This window comes from Bidens hawaiensis, unplaced genomic scaffold (genome assembly GCF_021521415.1).
Source record: "Bidens hawaiensis isolate Kalapana, Puna unplaced genomic scaffold, B.hawaiensis_p1.1 tig00010056_1, whole genome shotgun sequence".
In the NCBI taxonomy this organism is placed as follows: domain Eukaryota; kingdom Viridiplantae; phylum Streptophyta; class Magnoliopsida; order Asterales; family Asteraceae; genus Bidens; species Bidens hawaiensis.
Genome location: NW_027491759.1, coordinates 389,535 through 404,205, shown reverse-complemented (window position 1 = coordinate 404,205; position 14,671 = coordinate 389,535). Strand labels below are relative to the sequence as shown.

The window sequence follows — 14,671 nt, the reverse complement described above, 5'->3', positions numbered from 1 at the left end:
ATAATAATTAGTAGGGGCTTTGAAAAAATCTCAGTTTTCAGAAAAATAATTATAAGTAATTAATATTGGGTTCTAACAAATAAATGCAAGAGTTAATGGTAACCTCTCTTTGTGATAAAAGTATGTGATTTGATCTTCTTGATAAGATATTATTTTATTTAGTCGTGGTAATTTAAAAAAATTGAAAAAAAAAATTAATAAGTAATGAATATTGGGTTCTAACAAATAAATACAAGAGTTAATGGTAACCTCTCCTATTGTGACAAAAGTATATGATTTGATCTTGTTGATAAGATATTATTTTAGTCAGTTGTGTTAATTTAAAAAATGGAATACACACAGAGCAGAGAGTGTCTTCATCGATAAAAAAGATATTATTACGTGAACATATTATTTGATGTTTATTATATGGTTTATATGTTTTTCTCTCGTAACATAAACATATTAAAATCATATATGCCGGTAGAGAAAAACATATAAACCATAATATATTATACTTACCTATCAACACCTAAGAATTCCATAAAATAACTATATTGTGTCCTGCATAATTAATAAGTATTTAATTTTTTTTCCAAAGTAAAATCGATTTGTACTAGTGATATTATGCATTACTATTAATTGATTTATGGTCATGTAGTTAATTCACAAAATCAAATAAATACCTTAAATTGATATTTTAGTAATTTCATATTATTCTTTTAAATTTGATTGGTGCAAATAAAGTTTATAAATAGTCAAATATTTGATATGGAAAATATCAAATATAAATTGTCAATTGAAGATGTGTTGTTGACTTGTTGGCATTTCATATTATATACGCGGAGAAAAGTTAACGTACAAACAAAAAAACTATATTAAATATGTGAATCAAATAGTATACTTATATATATAAATAGTGTAATTATATAAAATAGTTGTTTTGTATATAGTGTAATTACACTATTTGATTAACATATTCAGCACGCTAATTTAATTTGTATTTGATTCAAATATACGTATCCTATTCAGTTTTTGACATATGTATCACAAATAATATATATTGTGTAATGTTAATCTTTATATTTATTTTCAAAGTTTAACAATCTAATTGGGCGAACTTACATATGCATTTTACAGTATTAGAAGTCGAATGACCTTACAGTTTAATATTCTATTGAAAGTCGAATGACCTCATAGTTTGAAGTTTGTACAATTAGTGTACAAGTTAAAATATGTTGCTATCAACTATCAAGTAGTTGAAGTTAAAAATAAGTTTTGAGTTGAAAATTAATTTTCCCTATAACCAAACAATGTTTTCTATGAAGACAAAAAACTAGGAAAGTAACGTAAGTACTATGTAGATGTAGAGTGGACGACCCAAAGAGTTTCTAGATGCAGATTTTGTTGACTGTGGAAGACTTTTGAACCATCATCCTACAAAGAGAATGTTATAAAAATAATCAAGTTTGATCAATTTTTATCAAAAATAGAAATGCACACTAAAATTTAGCCTTTAACCTTAATAGATATTTACATTAAGCTAATCAGGATTCATCATGTATTCCAAGACGGCTAAAAATATGAAAGGCGGCTAAGCCTTAGCCGTCACCTTTTCAGCACTGAAAATCATGAAAAGTAACATTGGACTAATCAGAAACTGTCATGATGTGTCCAAAGTTTGGCTAAATTTAGTTTAGAAATCTTAGCCGCCATCTCCTTTTTTAACCGCCTTCTCCTTTCTGAGTGGCTAAAAAAGGAGATGTAGGCTAAGCCGTCGCTCGTTTTTTAGCCTATAACGAGGCGACCAAGACTTGTAGGCTAAATTTAGCTAGACATGTGACCGTTGCCAATTGGTCCGAAATCACTTTTCATGATTTTCGAAGCCCAGAAAATGATGGAAAAGGCTTAGCCTCCTTTTATATTTCTAGCTGTCTTGGGGTCCTTGATGAAACCTGATTAATTCAATTTGAATGTCTATTGAAATTCCAGGCTAAATTTCGTAGTTAATTATTTTTATAATTTTCCCTATTACAAATTACATAGCATTAGAAGACTCCAAAAAGTCCGAAGTGGCCATGGGTCCGTGATGAGTGGACTATTTAAAATTTGAAGAATAAAAAAGTAGTCCTACTATTACCAAATATCAACGTTTAATTTAGTAACATTTTTCATTCAATAAAAAAAATATATTGGGTTCAATAAGTTAAAAAAACTTCTAGATGCCCTTGATAAAAATAGATAATGATTCTTAATTTTAACTTCTAGCAGCTTCAATAGACAGACGCAATTTTAGAAATCGGCTTGCTGGCAAAGGAGGCGAGATCGATGGTTTTTCATTCGGGGTATTGTCTGGTTCCCTTAAAGTTAAACCCTTGTGTATTTCATGTTTTTATGTATTAACTAATACTTTAAATTGTGATTATGGTTGTTTGTCTTTTTCCAGTCTAACTGAACGGATCATTAGTATTAGTATGATACAATTGCCAAAACACGTGTTATAACATTGATTTTCCTGGATTGATCACAAACAACTAACTTTCCATCAACCTTTGCTTCCCTTTCTTCGCTAGCATATTTGTTCTTCGTGTCATAACTATCCCCATCTTGAAAAAATGCTTTTCTTCGTGACAACTAAAAATTTGAATAGATAGCGTAGCTTGTTTATAACATTACAACAATTACACACAATTTTTATACCTAGCTATTTTATATGCGTTATAAGATGTCAATTATATCGTACAAATTTATATAATAAATTATTTGTTACCATGTGTTATAATTTTTTGGATCCCCACACACACACACACTCTCCTCTCCTAGTTTTTACTTCATCTTTCACCACCTTTTAATATATAAATTTACAACTTGAAAAAAACTAAAAATAAACTGATTTCCATTTTAAACAAACTGAGTTTAAAAAAGAATTGATTTTTATCTCATCGACCTATTTTACTTGCATCTTATATCAAATATCTTTTTATACTTACTAAATCTTAATTATTAACTATATAATAATTATTTTATTTAACTTCATCATTTTCTTGCTATAGCAACCATTAATTTTTCAAAGTTATTGTATACGTTTATCAAGATATTTATTACTTTACTATTTATACATCCACACATATTATCTTGTCAAACATGGTATGTTATTTAATTATAAAATTAACCCGTGACAAAACGTGTAGCACATCAAACTTACATGTTGACTTTTAGAATTAGGTTTAATTATATATGTTTTCTTTTCATATATTACTAGGTTATATATGTATTCTTTTTATATGCTACTAGGTTATAGTAACCTAATAAATAATATAATGCGAATATAAAAAGATGTTTATATAATCCGGGATTGTTAACCGGTCATGGTCATAGGGGATTCTTTTAATCAAATTGTACGTTTTTGGAATGAAATTGGTCGAGGAACACGGGAAGTACGCCCCTGTATGACACTGCCCGATGTTAAAGCTATTATCATAATGGTCGGTAGTAGATTGATGAGAAGTTCTATAACATTATTTCTAAGCTATATGCGAAAGCAAGCTTAATGTCGTATATAGCTTATTTTTCTGATTATGTATTCTTTATATTATATTATATTATATATATATATATGAAGTTGTTAATTAACTTTATAAATAATTTGTTCTTGATGGGGTACTATATTTACAGGTGCCTAAGCCTTACATAACTCTCAAACCGTTGCCGTTGGGTGGACGGATATCACATCGAATGTGCGATATTGATGCGTTAATCAAAGGTGAGACAAGGCGTGTCCGATGGATGGTCGGATTGGAGGCGGAGGAGGTGGTGAGGGAGATTGAATGTGACATTGTTGAGACGTTGGTGAATGAGATGGTTACATGGATTATATGACACTTTGGGGTCACATGGTGAACACACCTGACCAGCTTTTACAACACCAATAAAAGTTGTATTCTTTCATTAAACATCATATTCATGTAATGTACGTGTCTAATTAACTCTGCAATGTATCTGCTAGAAATTATAATCATAGCTTTTTAATTTACTTTTTTATTTTAAATATTTCACTTATAACTTGCATTTGATAACTTTCAAAACAAAACAATGTTTAGTTTTATTCTGTCAACAATCTGATACAGCTTTTATCGAAGACGAAAATTGTACGTATTCAAAATACGGTAATTTATGGTAACAATTTTAAATAGGGCTGTAAACGAACCGAACGAACACGAACAAGGCCTTGTTCATGTTCGCTAGTTAAGAAAATAATGTGTTCACGAGCGGTTCGCGAACACTTACCAAACGAGATTTTATGTTCGTGTCCGTTCATTAAGGAAATTAATGTGTTCACGAACGGTTCGACGAACACAAATAAAATTGGTGGAGCCTAGAGATTGAGACCAGTGTATTAATCAATGTGAATAATGAAAGCATGTAAATGAATCGATTGAACACGAATAAGGGCATGTTCGCGTTCGTTCATTTAACTTTAAAAGAACATGGCCACTTAATCGAATAAATATTTATGTTCATGTTCGTTTATTTAAAAAGGGACATTTGTGTTCGTTTTTTCAAATCTAAACAAACATAACTAAACAAAGATAAACGAATATACGTGAACAAATGTAAATGAACACAGGCAAACATAAACGAACTTAAATGAAAACAAATTAACAAATATAAAACCTTTAAGTAGATGACATATCTAGATAATATTTAATTATTTTCTATTAACACATAAATGAACATAAATAAACAGACATAAACGGGCATAAATAAACGAATATAAACGAATGTTCATGAACATAAATGAACGAACGAAACATGTGTTCATGTTCGCTCGTGTAATTAAACAAACACAATTTTTTTGTTCATGTTCATTCGTTTATTAAATAAACGAACATAAACGAACTTCCCGCCGAACGGTTCACGAAAGTTCACCGAATGCTCGGTTCGTTTACATGCTTAATTTTAAACCGATATTGACTGAATAACATTGTTATGGCGGCTCTTGATAATGAACCTCTATCGAGTCTCAACTAATAATTATTAATATTTTTGATAATATTATAAACTAAATTAATAGTAGCTAGAAATAAATAAAGAAGTAAATTAAGAATGCTAGACGGATATTTGGTCTAAGATACGCAACTATTGAATATGAGAAAACAGCTGTCTAGACTCGGAGTCCTATCGACAACCAACTACACTTGGGATCTAACGACACGTATGATGCTGGCATCTAAAGGTGACATACTAGGGAAATGTGCTCGTTAAAACCCGAAAAGTAGTTAAACAACGTTAATAATTATCTTTGTCTAGATAGTTTAACAAGTTTAGCTACTCACAATCATAATAAACAAACACAAATCAGATTCACTAGCAAAACTCAACATAACAATGTATGTCATATGATAATTTTTAACACAGCTGATGATAATATATGGGTGGCATTTATAGAGTAAACAAAATACATAATTAAAAAATAAATCAAATTCTTGAAATAATAAAAAATAATAAAGTGAAAAATGGAATTATAAAAAGAGGGTAAGAAATAAAAAAAATAGGTATTATGAAAAAAAAAATATTAAATAAATAAAAGACATCGGCTTGACTTCGACGGCATGGCCTGCATATTCGGCTCAACCATGAAAACGTAACAATTTTTTTGAGTTGTCAGCTAAGCATGTATCTGGGGCGAGCTAGTCGGCTGGATTACCTTGCAAGCGATGTGGACCTATCGCTAGATAGAGATGTTGGCTTGCAAAATTAATTCAGCATGCCGCTTTACAAGTATCGCGTCTAGTCGTTAGCCACGTGTGGAATTTCATGGATTTAACGTACAGAGACGACAACTAAGCCGCTAGCCTGTTTAGTCGGCATCTTCAAAATACTCGACTCTGATTAACTGCAAAAACAGGTCTATTTTGAAAAGGTCAAAATTTACCATGTTTATTTTGATAATTTTTCCATATATCAAGAATGATATCATATCAATATGCTATACATATATTTTTTGAATGGCATATTAATACTCTATTTGAAATGTAATTTTCATGAGCTGTTGTCACTGTATCTATCATTTATTTGTACGCCTCTTTGACAAAGAAAGGACAATGTTACCTTTTATCTAAATTTGTCTTACTAATCAAATTAACTAGCTTTCCTCTAGTAAATGCAAATAAATGTACATGTGTGTCTTTACTTTATTTAGTCATAGTTGTAAAAACTAGTCTCTCTCTAAAAGTAGTACTTTAATTTGTAAAAATAGTAAAAGTTTAACATTAAGACCATGCGTAGTGGACGTCTTTAGCTTAAAAAACGTTCCAAAGCGCCCGGATGCACCACCCCCAGGGGCGCATTGGGCTGGTTTTGGGTTGGGAGTGTTTCCAACAAAGCGTCTCCCCCGTTATTCATCTAACCAATCAGGGATCTTTTTTTTTCCACAAATCCAATCTTTTGTTTTTATTAAAAGCAGGAAATAAATAAATAAAACATTAATTGGGTAATGATTGAAGGGGCTCCATCCACTACACTCTTTTGTTGTAAAAAGCTCATATGATGACGTGACGCCACATGACGCAAAACGCTCACATGACGCCACTACACATCGTCTAATTCGACCGGTTAGTGCCAAACCGATGTATTCATAAATACGAATGTCTAACATAAATAACTTCATAATTGGTGGAAGAACCAATTCTGGTACCGTTCAACATAATAATAACAAAATAATTAGGATCGTCTTTGAGATTTCCTATGTCCATGACGAATATGAAAAATGATTCTTGTATAACGAAGTAATGTCATACACTTCACCGTTCTATCTACTATAGGGGTCTGTAAACAAACTGAACGAACACGAACATGAACAAGGGCATGCTCGTGTTCATGTTTGTTTGTTTAAAAATGAATATGTTCATGTTCGTTTATGTTCGCTCATTTAAAATACAAGCCAAATTCATGAACATAAATGAACGAAAAAAACATGTATTCATGTTTGTTCATTTAGTTAAATGAACACAATCTCTTCTGTTCATATTTATTCATTTATTAATGAATAAATAAATATAAATAAACTTCTTGTCGAACGAATCACAAACAGTATGGTTTTGTTTGTAGGCCTAATCTACGATACTCTTGCTACGGGGCATTAGTGGGCACCACGTAGCCCATGAATCATGAATGGGTACCTTAAGCCCACTTGAAGACATGATTTTTCTCAATTTTGTACTTCATAATATATTCTCATAATATTTTTAATATTTTTCATCTGAGATTCTGAGTCTCATTAATCATGGTGATAAGAGACCAGTCTGGTGAAAAATCACATAAAATAGGTCATGACAAAAGTGAAAAACTTATAATTTAAATAAAGTAAAAGTTGCTAGACGCATCTTAGACGTCGACTAAGAAGTTCGGTGTGTTTGGAGTATTCGGAGAGTACTCGGACATAGTAAACATCAGTGTTTTAAAAACCGGTTCAAACCGGCCGGTTGAACCGGTTAAACCGGATTTTGCACAGCAGTCCGGTATTTTGAGCCTGGTATTTTTGGCCGGTTTGCTAAAACATCGTACCGGCGGTTTTTTCTAAAATACCGGTTTTTACCGGCAAACCGGTTTTATGTCCAAGAAATTTTTGATATTTGCGGCCCAGATTTTATCAAAATTACTTTTAACCCAACAATTAATATTCAAACGTGTAAACTTTATGACTGTTTTTTTAAATATGAGTGCTTTTGTATTATTTTTTAATATGGATTAACTTTTGAATTATTTTTTTTATGAAATCATTTACTTTTGGGTTATTTTTAGAGTTAAAGTTGTATTTATAGGAAATTATAAGGTAAACTATTCAACCGGTTGAACCTCCCGGTATAACCCGGTTCAACCGGTTGTACCATTTTTTAGCCCAATCCGGTACGAGTAAAATACCGGTTTTTAAAACATCGGTAAACATAAAGAAATTAATTTTTGGATATTATATATATGCCGAATATAATAACTGATGTTTATAAAAATTATGTGAATATAAATATGAATAAGATAAATACATTAAAAAATTAATACGTGTTCTTTAATATTATAGAAATACGAATTATGTTTTATTTTTTAAGTCAAAATCAGCCTAAGTTCAGCGACTAGATGCGATTCTGGCTGAGATTGGCCACCTATGATCGGTTCTTAGTAACAAGACGGAGTTAAAGAAACTCGCCTCCGCGACATACCTAGCAAGTACTCGGCCTTGTAAACCTGCTTTTACAACATTGATTTAAATTTTAAATACTACTAGAGCATTGTTACCGTTTTACACATTCATTCTTTACATATGTTGTCATGTTTGAGTTCACGTGTCTAATATTATTTCGGGTTCGTATTAAGCTTTCAAGTTTTTATCGTGTCTAATATTATTTCGAGCTCGTGTCATGTTTGTTAGATCGCTACATGTCCGTTACTTTATTATTCTAACTTTTAATACCTAAAACAGTATTTGCTAGACCATTTCCATCGCATGCCCGTGGCCCAGATGAAGGGATGTGAAGAGTGGTTGTCTAGCGGTGATGGAGGAGTTAGGCACCCGCTACAAAGGTTGCAAATGACGGGATTAGAGGATAGAGGGAGTGAGATACGGGAAAATAAGGAGAGAGAGGAGGAAACACGGGGGTGGTGAGCCGAATGTAAAGTTTTCTGAACTTGAACCTATGGCATTTATCTGTTTAAAAGGTTTTATCTCTGTCAATAGGTCATCAACCTCGAGGTTCATTTTTTAGCTATGAATTCTATTATTATTATTATTATTATTATTATTATTATTATTATTAATGCATTTGAAATGAAAAAATTGACCGGTGATAATAAAGCCCATGACGCATGAACAGTGAAAATATTTGGGCCAACAATAATGTTTTTGGACAATTATATTGAATTCTTTGTTTTTTTAAGCTTATCTTCATTTAAGATGAATCTTGGGTGGATGGGGGTTGGTATTCTGGTGGTGGGGTTCTAAAAGATAACTCGGGATCAAAACCCGTCGTGTTACGGTGGTAAAACGACACAAATTCATTTGATTCGTAAAGATATTGACAATAAACCCAAAAGAGTAAACGTAAATAAAAGTATTAGCGCTCGTATAATTATGATATATATATATATATAAAACGAAAGTGTAATCGGTTGGTAAAATTCGCGCGGTACGACTGCAAGTTGATGCGAATCCAGTCATTATCGGGTTACAACATTAGTACTAAACCAAAAAAGTAAATTCGTCAATGCCCAAATACAACAAATTAACATACTAAAAGAACAATGATAGCATATTTAAGTAGCAGGAAAAAAAATACAAACTCCATGCGTCGCGTTGACGAACCGACGAGTATTTGGTCGATAACGACGACATGAGCATTACATCGTAAAAATAAATGAGTAAGCCCCACAAACATAATAAAACTTTAAAACAGAAGAGGACAAGACCTCGTGCGTTGTGGTAACGAACCGACACGAATTCGGTCGATATCAGCGGTATCAACACTAAATCGTAAACATAGATAAGTAAGCCCTAAAAAATAACATATTTTTTTAAAAGTAAAAAACAAACGTTGGCGTGGCATAAGTTGGTGTCGCGCCATATGGACCAATCGGATGATACTTAAAATTAACATATTTACAAAGAAAAAAAACAATGCTAGCGCATTTAAACAACAAATATTCGGTCAGTAACAACGTCACGAGCATTAAATCGTAAAAATAAGCGAGTAAGCTCCAAAAAAACACAAACATAATTTAAGTTTAAACAGAACCGACGCGAATTCAGTCTGTATATCAACGGTATCAACACTAATTCGTAATTAGACACTGTTACGCTGTTAAATAATAATATTATTCAAGCTTTTGATAACAATGGCGGGAACAGCAACTAAATTAATTCAAAAGTTAGGTAATTCAGTTAAGAAAGTGTCTGACAGCAGATCTTCAAGCTGGTGGTACAATCAACATATGCGTGCAGCATCTCGGGCCATTTCTCAGCGGCTTCCGCTTGCTGATTTTGTTCTTGAAGTCCGAGACGCGCGGGTGAGTGTCTGTCCCGTTTCGTTGTGCCCGCCAACTGTTCGATAAAATGCCTCAAATAGATCTTGTTAAAAACTTAAATTACTTGACTTTTCTGTTTATTTCCTACTTTCTGCAAGTTGGTTTGATGATTCTTGATATGGGTGTGTATGGTTCGGTTCGGTTTTGGGATAAAAACCGAAATGTCGGTTTTTGAGATTTTGAAACTGTTTGGTTTCGGTTTTGGGCTGTCTTGGTCATGTTTCTTTTAAATTGTTCATCTTTTTCTATTTATTTCTTACTTTCTGCTAGGGGTGTGCACGGTTCGGTTTGGGTTGGTTCTGGAATAAAACCGAACCAAAACTAGGGTTCTTGAGTTTTAGAAAATCGTTCGGTTCGGTTTCACCATTTGAGCTTCAACAATATTTGGCTCAAAATGATGAATTTTGGTCTAAATTATTTTGTTAATTAATAACTAATTGATTATTATAAATTTGGGCCAAACTATTTGAGTTACATATTATTATTATTTTTTTTATAAATTACTTCAAAAATAAATTAAAAAAACGAAAATCTATAATTTCGGCTCGGTTGGTTTTTTTCGGTTTATATGACATGTAAAACCAAAATCAAGCTGAACCGGAAATTTGGTTTTTACGAAAACATAAAACCAAACCGTCGGTTTTGTTTTGGTTCGATTATTTTGGGGTTTTTTTTCGGTTTGATGTGCACCCCTACTTTCTTCAGCAAGTTGGTTTGATGATTCTTGAATTCTTTTTAGATTCCAGTGTCATCAGAATATGGGAATTTGAGATACTCCCCATCTTCCTCCAGGAACATAATCGTCCTGAACAAAATGGATCTTGCAAGTCACTCGAAAACTAAGGTGAGAGATTCTTTATAGCAATTTAATATAAGATTAGGGACAGTGACGATAGCTTGGATTGAGCTCGGCTCGTTTTGACTAGCGATAGCTTGAGCTCGACTTGTTTCGAGCTCTTTTTCTAAACCTCGAGCTCATCTCGTGATTGTTTCTTCAAGCTCAGGCTCTCCTCGTTTATTATTTAATAATTAATGCATATAAAATTTACTTACTTCTATATATTTTAAGGAAAACCTTAAACGAGCCTAAGCTCAGCTCGAGCTCTTGTAGTGCCTTAAAACAAGCCAAAGCTTGGCTCGAACTCAGTTATGAAATGTGAAATTAATACATAGAAGTCTAAAAGAGGTTAAACTTAAAAATACATAACACTCGTTAAGGCTTGACGAGCCTAAACGTGCTTCACATTCAAGGCTCAAGCTCAAGCTTGATAACTAAATGAACTTTATTCGAGCCCGAGCTCGAAAAAGCTCGGCTCGTTCCGAACTTTTAATTGATCCGAACTTGAGTAGCTTGCGAGTGGCTTGGCTTGTTTGCACCCCTAGTGGCGATCATCATGGCCCGTTCTTAAAGAAATAAGTTGATTTGGGTAAAAAATAATTTCATTTACCTCATTTGGGTCAACTCAAATTATACAACCTTATATAAGATGAGCAGATTTTAAATCAGATTTTGAAGCTGTTAAAGATGAGTTTCTAATTTCCCATATATTATAGGAATGGATGGCTTACTTTAGGGAGCAAAATTGCATACCTTTTGCTATTAATTCTCATAACAAGGATAATGTCAAGCAGGTAATTAGAAACAAATATATTCTTTTATTGTCATTTTAAACAGCTCACACAACTACCATAATACTTGCATTTGCAACTCTTACGCTATAATAATTCACCCGACCCGCTTGTAGTTTTTGAACTTTCTTCAAGCTAAAGTTAGAGACTTGAGACGGAACATGCAATCAAGTAATGATCTCCCAACTACCGTAATGCTGGTTGGAATTCCAAATGTTGGAAAATCTGCTTTTGCAAACTCTTTGCATCAAATCGGACGAGTTACTGCTGCAGGTAACCAGTTCAGTTTTTGGTTATGCAAATTCTGAATTTGGTTAATAACATGTATTAACCGAATATTCCCAAGTTTTTTTTCTCATTCATATGTGTCAAATTCCTAATTTCAATTTTATAATGACATAAGAAATCTTTGTACAATACATTAAACTAGTTTCCTTATAAAAAGCTTATACCAAATTTACTTCTTTTTAATATAATTAATTACTTAATAAAAGTATTATACCAAATTAACTTATCTTTATATATTATTAAAGGATTATAATAAAAATTATGTTTATAAATTATTATTTTTTAAATATTTTTAGCTAAAATATTCAATTCGGTTATATTCGCTTGAAATCGGTTTATTAGTTATATTCAAAACCAAGTTAACAGAATTGATGAACACCCCTAGTTTTAAAGGCCTGTTTTGTGGTAGTGCATATCAATGTATGCTTATGTTTGTTTCTAACACTTAATGCGTATGTGTTGAAGAAAAGGGTAAGTTAAAACAAGCCACAGTGAGTCCACATCCGGGAGAGACAAAAGATATTATCAGTTTAAAGGTATAATCCTCGTTTACATGTTTTCTCGGTAACATATGTTTTGAAAGGTGCTCGTATAATAATATTTGAATTTCAGATCGTGAGTCATCCTAGCGTATATATCTTGGACACCCCCGGAATTTTGCCACCTGAAATTGTTGATGTTGAACGGTCTTCCAAATTAGCGTTAACTGGTACTGTTTTTTTACTCTTGAGATTTCTGGTATGTTTTTATACCCAAAACTTTGTTTTTAATAAGATCGGTTTACTATCCAAAAGGGGGGTTGCGGCACAGCTTGTTGCCTGCTTATCTGCCACTTTATTATAATCTTTTGTTTAAAACGCGTCTTAAAATTTTTTAATTGTTAAAATAATTATTTAAATACTTATCGTTGATGATGCAGGAGCTATTGATGACTCACTGTTTGACCAGTCAGACCTTGCTCAATATTTTCTCTCAATACTCAATCTTAGTCATGAATACAAGAAATGGGAAAATATTGCAGAGTTAGACAAGAATGAGAATCAAATTATGAATGATCATACACAGGTACCAAAAGACTTGAGTTTATGTTAATTTTCAGTTATATGTTAATCTAAGTTGTTCATCAACATTAACAGGTTGGCCAATTTGGCCAGTTTGAGATCCAAACGGTTCAGCCCGGTATGCCAGTAAACGAACGTGAACAATGGCATGTTCGTGTTCGTTTATTTAACTTCAAACGAACTCGAACCATTCGTGTTCAATTATGTGCACATAAAAAATGAACATGTTTGCATGTGTTTATGTTCGTACATTAAAAATCTAAACAAACAGTTCACGAACGTAAACGATCATAAATGCACATAATTGAACAAGCATAAACAAACATATACAAACAAACTTAAACGAACACAAACAAACATAAATGAACACAACCAAATATAAAAGATTAAGTGCATGATTAACACATATGGCTTCTTATTTACATATTTATTTGTTTTTAATATCTATAAAATTACATAGTTAAATGGGTTAAAAGAACGGGCACAAATGAATAAACAGTGTTCATGCTCGTTCGTTTAGTTAAATGAACAAAAAATTTGGTTCGTGTTAGTTCGCTAATTAAATAAAGGAACATAAACGATGTTGGGAATTACCGAACCGGTTTCGGTGAGTCGGGCCAAACCGGGAGTTCAGTATTTGGAGAGTTTGAAGTCGATTACACTTGGTCTAATAACAAGATAATAGTTTAAACGAGTTTGGTTTATCTAGTAATGTTTATTAGATAAAGATAGTGTATTTGAAGTCGAATAAACCTAGGAGTTAGCTAGTTATAAATGCTCTCCTATGTAATCAGTTTTTTGATGTAAATTTTCTGATTAATAATATTCGCAAGTTGGCAATACGTTCTGTGTTTTCTGCTGTGTTTCTGATTACCGATTCACCACTTGAAACGAACTTTCGGGCGAATGGTTTACGAACAGTTACTGAACGTTCGGTTCATTTATAGGCCTACAATCCGGCTTGAAATTTGGAATCGGTCGTTTAACTTTTATTATTTATATACATTTTTTTCATTTTCTCATGAATATGTTTTATAATCATGAACCATCTTTTAAAAAAAAACTAATACAAACCAATCATTTTGAACGATAAAGGATGTATCTATTCGAACCACCAAAACTGAACTGTTAAGCCGCCAAGCCGTTGTTAACGATTTGGGTCAAACACCCCTTGACTGAAAACATGAGAAATTTGTTGGAGGGAATACTTTACTATTTTGTTAATTAAAAACTTTATTTAATCATCATACATAGAATTCAAAATTTGTGATCCTTGTGTTTGCAACTAAGACTCGATACGCTAATGTAGGATTTAGTCGTTCAAGCTGTTCGTCGAGCTCTATTCAAGGAGATCTCATCTTTCGAAGGAAACGTTGAAGACGAGAATGATATGGAACACCTTATTGAAGCACAGTTTGCAACACTTAGAAAAGTTTTCAATGTAAAATCAGATTCACTTGAGGCTGCTAATAGTACAGTTGCTACTAAGGTTGTTAATCTGTACCGTACAGGTAGACTTGGCCATTATACTTTGGATAGCCTACCAAGTTAAATTTGGGCTGAAAAAACGATAATTTAGTTTTCAGTAGGATCAGTTTTGCCATTCAAAAGGGGGTGCAGTGCAGCTTATTACTCGCTTA

General features: G+C 32.4%; 1 protein-coding gene across 1 annotated transcript; it reads left to right on the top strand.

Annotated features, from left to right (window-relative positions):
- Positions 1 to 9,864: 9,864 nt before the first annotated feature.
- On the top strand, positions 9,865 to 14,583 carry LOC143534068 (DAR GTPase 2, mitochondrial-like). The gene is made up of 8 exons (XM_077028664.1): positions 9,865 to 10,035; positions 10,793 to 10,897; positions 11,608 to 11,685; positions 11,799 to 11,955; positions 12,436 to 12,506; positions 12,583 to 12,679; positions 12,890 to 13,035; positions 14,341 to 14,583. The coding sequence occupies exons 1-8, from the start codon at positions 9,865 to 9,867 to the stop codon at positions 14,581 to 14,583; spliced, it is 1,068 nt and encodes a 355-aa protein (XP_076884779.1).
- The last annotated feature ends 88 nt before the right edge of the window (positions 14,584 to 14,671 follow it).

Coding starts and splice junctions, on each gene's coding strand:
- LOC143534068 (XM_077028664.1), top strand. CDS start 9,865: ATGGCGGGAACAGCAACTAAATTAATTCAAAAGTTAGGTAATTCAGTT. Junction 12,507..12,582: donor AAGATATTATCAGTTTAAAG/GTATAATCCTCG, acceptor TTTGAATTTCAG/ATCGTGAGTCATCCTAGCGT. Junction 13,036..14,340: donor TTATGAATGATCATACACAG/GTACCAAAAGAC, acceptor ACGCTAATGTAG/GATTTAGTCGTTCAAGCTGT.